The 10,931-nt window shown below is 55.4% G+C and overlaps 1 protein-coding gene across 1 annotated transcript in view; it reads left to right on the forward strand.

Annotated features, from left to right (window-relative positions):
* Positions 1-10,931, forward strand: part of SPTBN2 (spectrin beta, non-erythrocytic 2) — a 47,192-nt gene that overhangs the window by 12,332 nt on the left and 23,929 nt on the right. The window contains exons 4-12 of the mRNA XM_007944950.1: positions 212-363; positions 678-793; positions 2,967-3,079; positions 3,186-3,373; positions 6,015-6,132; positions 7,306-7,464; positions 7,793-8,095; positions 9,324-9,477; positions 9,794-10,664. Coding sequence (XP_007943141.1) covers positions 212-363; positions 678-793; positions 2,967-3,079; positions 3,186-3,373; positions 6,015-6,132; positions 7,306-7,464; positions 7,793-8,095; positions 9,324-9,477; positions 9,794-10,664 — 2,174 coding nt within the window. The remainder of the gene's footprint in view (positions 1-211; positions 364-677; positions 794-2,966; positions 3,080-3,185; positions 3,374-6,014; positions 6,133-7,305; positions 7,465-7,792; positions 8,096-9,323; positions 9,478-9,793; positions 10,665-10,931) is intronic.

Raw genomic sequence — 10,931 nt, forward strand, 5'->3', positions numbered from 1 at the left:
ATCTTTGCAGAAGTAGATTGCCCAGTCTTCCTTCCATGGAGTGGCTGGGGGGTTTGAACCGCCCACCTTCTGGTTAACAGTCAAATGCCGTAGGCACTACGCCACCAGAGCTCCTTGGGCTTGGCCCTACTGACTGTTCCCACAGTCTCTATTGTCGTCATCACTTGCCCTCAAGCGGTCCCTTGACACATGGTGACCCCATGCCCTACAGAGCAAATTGCTGCCAGCCTGCACCATCCTTATTTTCAGAAGTCGTCAGGCCTTCCTCCTCTCTGTTTGCAGGTACCCCAATGTCAACGTGCACAACTTCACCACCAGCTGGCGAGATGGGCTGGCCTTCAACGCCATTGTGCATAAACACCGGTGAGAAGGCGGGGTTAGCCAGCCCCTCCGAGCTGCTGGGACAGCCCAGGGCCCAGGGTCACCCACACGTGGGGGGGGGGGCCTACACAGTCGTTGCTAGGAGTGAACAGCTGGAGAGGAACAAGGCTGTGGGGGCACAGTGCTGCAGAGGGAGCTTGGGAAGGGAAGTGAGGGGCGTGCAGGCTGGGGGAGGGAGCAGTGGGGTGCCTAGTTCCGGACAAATCGATTGGTGATTTAGGGATAAATATAGGAGTGAGTGTTCTCTTCAGAAGCTCACGTGCTCTGGGTCCTTTCTCTCTTCTCTCTGCTCCCAGACCAGACCTGCTGGATTTCGAGTCTTTGAAGAAGTGTAACGCCCACTACAATCTGCAGAATGCTTTCAATCTGGCCGAGAAGGAGCTGGGGCTCACCAAGCTGCTGGATCCCGAGGGTGGGGGCAGGGCTGGAGAGAGGAGGGGCTGGAGGCTAGAGACAGCGCAGAGCCTGGTGGTTGCCAGGGGCCGGGGCGGGGCTGGAGAGTGACTGCTGAAGGGTGCAGGGGTTCTCTTTGGGGTGATGAAGATGTTCTGGAATCAGATAGTGGTGGGGATTACACAACCTCGTGACTCTAAAAACCACTGAATTGTCCACTTAAATAGTGACTTTTATGGCATGTGAATTGCATCTCAATTAAAAAAAAAAACTGGGGGAAAGGGAGCCCCATCACAGAAAAACCCCTCAGACTTGAGGCCTACCCCTGCACTGCCGTCAGCAGCTATGTGACCGAGAGCCAGCTAGTTGGCCTCTCTCAGCTCAGTTTCTTCACCTCTCAAACATGGGTCCTTGGGTGGCACAGATGGTCTCCGCTCAGCTAGTACCCGACAGGTTGCCTGTTCAAACCCACCCAGTGGCCCCGTGGAAGATCAGGCCTGGGGAGCATCTTCTGAAAAGATTACAGCCAACCTGCCTTCAGAGCCTACAGAGTCTCTCCAGATGAATACCTAAACAGACAAGGGGCTCAACAATCAAACGTGGGGATAGGTTACCTGGTCTGTAAGGGCCCTACTTATTCTAAAGGTCTAGGAGGCTAAAGCCAAGTTCCATGACCTTGAGGCTTGCCGACGGGCTTCGGTGGTGCTGGTCCCACGCGGATTGTGTCAGCACCTGGCACCGTGCTGGATGTGCCTTTTAACTAATTTAATCCCCACGGTTTTGGAACTGGTGGTGCTATAATTTTCCTCCGTTTACAGATGACGAAATGGAGCCTATAAAGGTTAAATGACTTGCCCAAGGTCATACAGCAGGTGGAGCCAAGAGGTGAATTCAGGCAGCCAGGCTCCAGAGCCTGTCCTCTCTGTGCCCTCTGGGAGAGCGCAGACAGCAGGCTTGGCACAGCTGGAAAAGGGAACGGAGAAGAAGGGTCCCATGTGGGACTCTTAGGCTTGTGGGGCAGATTGTGGTCTTGGTAGTTACTCCCGATTTTCCATCCCACCAAGGCCTCCTTAGGAACTCTGGTGGCATAGTGCCTAAGGCATGTGACTGCTAACCAGAAGGCTGGTGGTTCAAAACCCACCAGCCACTCCTCAGAAGGAAGACTGGGCAATCTACTTCCGTAGAGATACCACATGGGAAACCCAAGGAGGGGTCACTATGAGTCAGATCCGACTCAACGGCAATGAGTTTGGTCTTGGTTTAAGGCCTCCTTATTCCATGGGAGCAGGCTGCTGCCATAATAAAGAACACGTAGTAAAGCCAAGTGTCCTGTAACTTCCCAACATGGTTTAAACTGCTCTTGACTGTGTTTTCAGAGCTAGTGAAGAGGCCTTCTGATCTCCTAGTCATGCCTTAAACAACAACAAAAAACCCATGGCTTCAGTTCTAGCTCGTGGCTGCCCTGTGTGTCAGGGTAGAATTGTGCTCCACAGGATTTTCAATGGCTAATAGTTTGGACGTAGATCACCAGGCCTTTCTTCCAACGTACCTTTGGGTCCAATCCAAACCCACAACCTTTTGGTTATCAGCCAAGTGTGTTGATCATTCAAAAGAGACCCAGGGACTCTTTGTCTTGCCTTTGGGCAGGATAAAGTCCATCCTAATTAAGAGAGTCCAGGGATCTCAAGTCATAGTCTGCTCTGTGGTGGGGGCCAAGATCCAGCAGGAGGGACAGTTGAGGTTAGAAACACTTGTAGCTGAGCCCTGAGAGTCCCGGCCTCCCCAGGCCCGTCGCTATGACGATCCGGGTTCAGGAAGCTTAGCTGGTACCTTGCGTCTTGCCCCCAAACTGGTTGACTTCTTAGATATCTCTCCAGCCCGTAAGTCCACAGTCCATCCCCAAGAGAAATGTAGTTTCTTGCCTCTTCCTCCCCCAACAGCTGACCGTCATCTCCCCCAGGGACACTGGGGAAGGCTTCCTGGGCAACTGGGTTTCGTGTGCCACTTGAGGGGACCATAAGCTTTTCCATAGCCTTTTGGCCTTAAGGGTTTAGTTGTCATTTTGATCCGGTGGAGGCCTTGGGAAGCTGGGACAGTCCTGGGATTGGGGTAAGCAACCCCAGTCATAGGTGTACTTATGGGAGGCAGGTGTCTAACTTACCTGGGCCTGACGTGTGGGTCTCTCTCCTCAGATGTGAATGTGGATCAACCAGACGAGAAATCAATCATCACGTACGTGGCTACTTACTACCACTACTTCTCCAAGATGAAGGCCCTGGCCGTGGAAGGCAAAAGAATTGGCAAGGTACTCTCCACCCGGGGGCGGCAGGCGTGAAGGCCCGAGGAGGCTGGACCCAGGGCTCTTCCTCCCCTCCAGCCGGCCGGGCCTCTCAGCGGGCCCTGTCTGGCAGGTGCTGGACCACGCCCTGGAGGCTGAGCGCCTGGTGGAAAAGTATGAGTCGCTGGCCTCAGAGCTGCTACAGTGGATCGAGCAAACCATCGTGACCCTCAATGACCGGCAGCTGGCCAACTCCCTAAGCGGGGTCCAGAACCAGCTACAGTCCTTCAATTCCTACCGCACTGTGGAGAAGCCGCCCAAGTAAGTGCCCTCAGGGCCACACTCTGCCTGGCAGACCTGCCCAGAGCTGGGCCCAGCCGAGACGAAGCCTAAATTAGGGTGGCCTTTGGGAGAAATGTGGCCACCAGTGCAGTCAGGACAGTTTTCCCTGCCTCGAAACCCCGGAAGCATCTGTTCTGGTTCCCCAGTGCCACTCTGACAGGAATATACCACAAATGGGATGCTCAAACAAACAGGAATTTATTCTCTTACAGTTCAGGAGGCTAGAAGTCCGAGTTCAAAGTGCCAGGCTCCAGGGACTGTATGAAAGCCCCTCAACCTTGGGCTTCAGCTCAGCCTCTTGCTCCCGGCCCACTGAAGCTAGAGGCATCTCTTCACTCAGGCAGCTACTGGCTGTTGAGGCTAACAAGCCCAAGGTTGACAAATAGAATGGCACAGTCCCAATGTTACCAAACCACATGGCAGGCCATTAATTCAAGTTTATTGAAAGTCCCAAGGTTGGCAGAGCATGGCAGGCTGCTGAACAATGACACGGTTACATGCAGGGTTCAAGCGTGCCATAAGCTAGAGACTGTTCCCCAAGGCTTCTCCTTATATACCAGAAGCAGGCCACATCCCTAAGGCAGCTACTCAGCTGCTCACAGTAGATTCTACCATGGAGTTGATTGCCAGTCTCATCACGGGGAATACTACATCCAGCTGCCCAGCCATTCAGCCAGGCCCAGCCAAATTGACCCACAAACATAACCATCACAGCATCCGATCGACGTTTTTATTGCCACTGCCATCAAGTAGATTCCAACGCATAGCCAACCCTATGAGTAAAACTTCCTCATGGGGTTTCCAAGGCTATGAATATTTACAGACCAGACTGCCACATCTTTCTCCCATGGAGCAGCTGGTGGGCTCAAACTACTGATCTTTCAGTTAGCAGCCAAGTACTTTGACTACTGCATCACCAGAGCTCCTTCCAAATGTCATGACATTTCCAAAATAAAAGTTTTTTAATATTGATTTTATTTTTGATAAAAAATAGAGTGAAACAGTCAGCCATAACATTGGTTACACTCTTCACTGTGTATCAACAGTCTTGTGATTGTTTCTCAAATTATTTTACCACCTTTAACTTCGACTCACTGCCCTCTAGTCTTCTCACCTATGCTGCAGAGTTACTGTCGTCAATAATCTCTTAAGAAAGCACAAAACTCTTAAAACAATACTTACTAATTGACTTAGACTGTTGTTTAGTCTGAAGATGACTTCAGGGGATAGTTTTGGTTAAAAGTTTAAAGAATATCTCAGGGCAATAGTTTTGTGGGTTCCACTAGTGTCAATGGGTCCAGAAAATCTGGAATCTTTAAATATTTAAAGTTCTGTTTCACAATTTTCTCCCTTTTGATCAGGATTCATCTATCATGTTCATGATCCTAATGTTTGGTAATGGTAGCCGGGCACCATCCAGTTCTTCTGGTTTCATAGCCCAGCTTCACAAAATCATGCTGTGGAACTGATTGCTAGCATTGGTGTGATCCACTGAGATACTTTATTGGCTAAGAGGTGTCTCAGCAACCCATTTCCAGCCAATGGACAGGTGGGATTGGACCTAACAGTCAGGTCACAATTGTCAATGTGCCAGCAGTGCTGGGTCGCTTGCACATTGTGAAGGCTCTTAATTGTTACTCTATTTTAGCAGTGAAATATTTTGAAGTGTGGAATCACTGTTAGGCGGTCAAATACAGTATGTGCTGACAGTTCTGTAGTTTAAGCTCCAAAGCGAGTATTAATCCAGAAAGCATCTGCCCATACACATTCCAGGAAATGATTTGATGTGTGCCCTTTGACCCAGAGTCCTCTTCTGGGCATCAAATGAAGATGTAGCTTCAAGGATGCTGTGCAGGAAAACTAAGTCACGATGTAGCCACTGAAAATAAAGTCAAGAAAATATGTCTATTGATATGAAAAGATACTCATGATTGAAAAAAACATGAGAACACAGGTTACAAAACAGTGATTTGTGGACACCAGGTTCAAACTGCCTGAGTTCAAGTCCTGGCTCAGCCACTTAGCAGTTCGAACCTTGGGCCAATTGTTTGCCTCTCTGCGCTTCACTTTTCTCATCTGGAAAATGGGGACAGTGGAAGAGACCATAGATAACAATGAGAATTAATTGAGTTCATGCTCTTGTGGCATAGTGGGTAAGGCGTTTGGCTGCTAACCAGAAGGTCAGTGGTTCAAACCCACAAGCCACTCTGAGGGAGAAAGATGAGGCAGTCTGCTTCGGTAAGATTTACAGCATGGGAAACCCAGTGGGGGGTCGCTATGAGTCAGAATCGACTGGATGGCAGTGAGTTTAGTTTTAGGTTAGGTATGTGTGCAAAGGCCTGAGCACTGGGGCTGGCACACGAGTGAGTCCTTGGTAAACGTTAGCTGTGGGTGTGACAGGACCCTGTGCATGTCGAACAAAGCGCTCATGCTCGTGCAGAACGGTTATGGCAGTGGTCGCTGTGTGGGTTCCTGAAAATCTCGGTGTTTTGGTTTTCCGGTATTTTCTAGCTTGTACACAGCGGGCATGTATTTGCTTTTATTATAAGAAAAGCAACACTGGAGACTTGACCTAGACAAGGGGCCTTTGACTCTGACCCCTCCCGGGCTCCTCCCTCAGGTTCACCGAGAAAGGGAACTTGGAGGTGCTGCTCTTCACCACCCAGAGCAAGCTGCGGGCCAACAACCAGAAGGTCTACACGCCCCGCGAGGGCCGCCTCATCTCGGACATCAACAAGGTCTGCACCCCGTCCCGTCCCAGGGCGGCTTGGACCTCCGCCAGCCCCGCCCCCCCCAGCATGGACTCCACTGTCCCGGTGCCCACACCAGTCCCGGTGCAGTCGTGACTCACACGTCCCACGTGGCCCCCTTTCCTCCCTCCTTCCTCTCTTTCCACACTTGTTGTCGGCAGTTCCTGTCGAGTTGGCCCCAACTCATGATGGTGGAACGAAACACCGCCCAGTCCTGCCTCATGCCTGTGATGGGCTGCAGATCAGAGCCTTATGATCCATGGATTTTCACTGGTTGATTTTCAGACGTAGATCACCAGGAAGCCTTTATTTTTCTCTGTCTTAGTCTGGACGCTCCCCTGAAACCTGTTTGGCATCATAATAACACATAAGCCTCCATAACAGACGGTGGGGGCTGTGCGTGAGGCACATCGGCCAGGACTCAAACCCAGGTCTCTCGCACAGAAGGCGAGAATTCTGCCACTAAGCCTGTCTCTCCACATTGTTGTTGTTGTTGTTATGTGCCGTCGAGTTGTCACCGACTCATAGCGACCCCTCCTTGGGTTTCCGAGGCAGTATCACTATGGAAGTAGGATTGCCCAACCTTCCTTGTCTCTCCACATTAGGACACGTAATAAAATTCTGGTAGAATAGTGGCTAGGACACTTGCCTGCTAACCAGACGGCTGGCGGTTCAAACCCACCAGCCACTCCTCAGAAGGAAGGTTGGGCAATCCTACTTCCGTAGTGATACTGCCTCGGAAACCCAAGGAGGGGTCGCTATGAGTCGGGGCCGACTCGACGGCACACAACAACAACAACAACAACAATAAAATTCTACACCAGATCCCTTTCTTTGCTCAGCGTGTCCCCAACTCACTCCCCCTACTTTTGTTTTTACCGTTCACAAACGTTAACAATGCTGCCACCACCACAGACCAAATGGTTTGCGTGTCCCCTGTCCCCCTCCAGCCCTTTTCCATAAACACGTGTCGTTTCTGCACGGCTTCCTGGCACTCACAGCACTGCCCCCACTTCTCGGGCGTCTGACCGACCACATTCCCCAGAACCAGCAGACCGCGCTTCCGTGGGGCCGACGCCGTGCCCCAGCCCTGCCAGCCCCTCCCTCCCCTCTCTGGCTGACCCCTGGCCCTCCAGCGCTGACCCCAGCCCCACCCCGCAGGCCTGGGAGCGGCTGGAGAAGGCGGAGCATGAGCGCGAACTGGCGCTGCGCACGGAGCTGATCCGCCAGGAGAAGCTGGAGCAGCTCGCTGCTCGCTTCGACCGCAAGGCCGCCATGCGGGAGACCTGGCTCAGCGAGAACCAGCGCCTGGTGTCCCAGGTACCACACCAGGCCCCGGGGAGACTGGCCGGGAGAGATGGGGCGGGGAGGCCCTGGTGGGTAAGGAGCCCTGCTGAGAAGGACCAGTGACACAACAAATGTAGCACAGAGACAAGAATATGACCACGAAATCCAGGGACCGGAGGCTGGAGTGGGAGAAAGGGTTAATGGGACCAGAGGCGATGGGGGCGAGAGCAAAGAGGGATAGGAAACCAAGGACCACCTCCTGCAGGGGTACCTTGCAGCAGGAGCGCTCTAGGGACAGATGGGGTAAGCAAAGAGGCTGTGCCTTTGGTCCCCAAGCCTGCCCTCCCTGATCCTGCCCCAGGACAACTTTGGGCTGGAGCTGGCAGCTGTGGAGGCCGCAGTGCGGAAGCATGAGGCCATCGAGACGGACATTGTGGCCTACAGCGGCCGGGTGCAGGCGGTGGACGCCGTGGCCGCGGAGCTAGCCGCCGAACGCTACCACGACATCAAGCGCATCGCCGCCCGCCAGCACAACGTGGCGCGGCTCTGGGACTTCCTGCGGCAGATGGTGGCCGCCCGGAGGGGGAGGCTGCTCCTGAACCTGGAGCTGCAGAAGGTGCTTCAGGACCTGCTGTACCTCACGGACTGGACAGAGGAGATGCGGGTACGCTCCTGGTGGACGGAGGGTCAGGCGCCGGGGGGGCACGGACAGGTCACTGTTCTCATGGGGCTACATTCAGTGAGGAGACTGAAACCCACTGTCATCGAGTCAGTTCCGACTCACAGTGACCCTGAGGGACAGAGGAGAGCTGCCCCGTCGGGTTTCCAAGGTTGTCAGCCTTTATGGAAGCAGTCTGCCACAGCTTTCTCCCTGGTGACTGGTGGGTTTGAACCGCTGACCTTTGGTTTAGCAGCCAAGCACCTAACCACCTCACCACCAGGGTTCCTGGGGAGGAAACTGGGCACATGTAGATAAACCAGATGCACGTGGCGACAGAAGCTCTGAGGAAACTGGAGCAGGGCCACGTGATGGGTGGTGGGAGATGGGCTGTGTGAGAAGATGCCATTTCGGCTGAGACCAGAATCACAGCTAGGAGCCATCAGGGGAGTACCGAGGAGAGAACGGTCCAGAGAGAAGGATCAGCCAGGCAGATGCCTTAGGCTTGTCCAAGTGTGGCGCGTTCAGGATCAGAGGAAGGCCAGGGAGAAGGAGGTGTGTGGAGAGGCTGGGTGGGGGCAGTGGTATGGAATGAGGCAAGGGGCAGCAGCCAGCTCACCTAGGGCCTCAGAGGCTTGGCAGGCTTCTGGATCTGACCAAAGAAACAGGGACCAATTAAAGAGGTCAGAAGGCTTTGAAAATGGATGAAAGGTGATTCTGACTTAACATTGTGGAAAGGAACATTTTGGTTAGTAGCTGAAGTAGGAGGCCAGGAGTGCAATCAGACAGATCGGTTAGAGGCTGGAACCAAGATGGGGATAGGGATGGATCGGAGAAGCACTGAAGATGGCCAGGGTGTGGGACCGAGCCCCAATGATAGAAGGCAGTCAGGGTGTTAGGGACCAAGCCCCAACCACAGGAGGGCAGCCAGTGTGCAGGAATCAAGCAGCAACAATAGGAGAGTGGCCAGGGTGCAGGAACCGAGCCTCTCTGGGGCGGAGAGGATGAGTCAGGGCAGAGATTCCAGGAACAGAGTTTAGGGAGACAGTCATTCCAAGGGAGGAGAATTGAGGACAAGGAGGCCGGGATCCCAGGACAGAGCTGGCGGGAACAGGTGTGCTCGTCTGGGTGCCACGCCTGAAGCCGTCCAGGAAAACGGGGAGGTAGGACATCTCTGTGGCAGGGCTGGGAGGCCCGGCTGGGAGACGGTGCCCATTCGCTGTGTGTCCTGCAGGGTCGACTGCAGTCTCAGGACCTGGGCAAGCACCTGGCCGGAGTGGAGGACCTGCTCCAGCTGCACGAGCTGGTGGAGGCCGACATCGCCGTGCAGGCCGAGAGGGTGCGGGCAGTCAGCGCCTCTGCACTGCGCTTCTGCGACCCGGGGAAAGGTGAGCCTCAGGCAGGGGCTGGAAGGAGAGCAAAGGGAGCTGGAGCAGCAAGACTGGCAAAGCCTGGGCACATGGAGGGTGAGGGGGACCGAGTTAGACCGGGGCGGGAGGGCTGTCCGTGTGGACAGGTGGGAGGTGGAGTGCAGCTTGAGATTCCTAATGGAGAGGGAGGCTGGGGGCAGCCAGAGGCCTGGAGGACTGGGAGGTCGTCCCGCAAAGCAGGACCATGGCAGGCTCCTATCGGAAGGACCACAGGTGGGCTGGCAGGTCCCACCCTAATCCACTAGTTCTTCTTTGTCTGTTGTGGCTTCTGTAGAGTATAAGCCATGCGACCCTCAGCTGGTGTCTGAGCGGGTAGCTGCCTTGGAGAAGAGCTACGAGGCACTCTGCGAGCTGGCAGCGGCGCGGCGGGCCCGGCTGGAGGAGTCCCGGCGCCTCTGGCGTTTCCTCTGGGAGGTGGGCGAGGCCGAGGCCTGGGTGCGGGAGCAACAGCACCTCCTGGCCTCGGCCGACACTGGCCGCGACCTGACTGGCGTCCTCCGCCTGCTGAACAAGCACACGGCCCTACGAGGCGAGATGAGTGGCCGTCTGGGGCCTCTGAAGCTCACCCTGGAGCAGGGCCAGCAGCTAGTGGCCGAGGGCCACCCCGGGGCGGGGCAGGCGGCCGCCCGAGCTGCTGAGCTCCAGGCCCAGTGGGAGCGGCTGGAGGCCCTCGCCGAAGAGCGGGCCCAGCGGCTGGCCCAGGCCGCCAGCCTCTACCAGTTCCAGGCAGATGCGAACGACATGGAGGCCTGGCTGGTGGACGCGCTGCGCCTGGTGTCCAGCCCCGAGCTGGGGCACGACGAATTCTCCACGCAGGCCCTCGCCAGGCAGCACCGGGCCCTGGAGGAGGAGGTCCGGGGCCACCGGCCCATGCTGGACGCCCTGAGGGAGCAGGCTGCGGCCCTGCCTCCTGCACTGAGCCAGGCCCCCGAGGTGCAGGGCAGGGTGCCCACCCTGGGGCAGCACTACGAGGAGCTGCAGGCCCGGGCAGGCGAGCGGGCACGGGCCCTGGAAGCAGCCCTGGCGCTGTACACCATGCGCAGCGAGGCCGGGGCCTGCGGGCTCTGGGTGGAAGAGAAGGAGCAGTGGCTCAACGGGCTCGCCCTGCCTGAGCGCCTGGAGGACCTGGAGGTCGTGCAGCAAAGGTAGGACCACACCAGGTGCCTGTCAGAAGGAGCACAGCATGGGCTGGCAGGTCCCACCCTAAACCACCAGCTCTTACTGCAACTCTTGGAGCCTCAGTGTTTGTCTGGTTTTGTTTTCCGAGTCCCTGGGTGTTGCAAGTGGTTAACACACTTGGCTACGGACCGAAAGGTAGGAGGTTAGAGTCCAGCCAGAGGCACTCAGAGGAAAGGCCTGGCAATCTGTTTCTGAACAATCAGCCACTGAGAACCCTCTGGGGCCCAGTTCAA

Source organism: Orycteropus afer, unplaced genomic scaffold (assembly GCF_000298275.1).
Source record: "Orycteropus afer afer isolate SDZICR_OR568_19922 unplaced genomic scaffold, OryAfe1.0 scaffold00130, whole genome shotgun sequence".
Lineage (NCBI taxonomy): Eukaryota > Metazoa > Chordata > Mammalia > Tubulidentata > Orycteropodidae > Orycteropus > Orycteropus afer.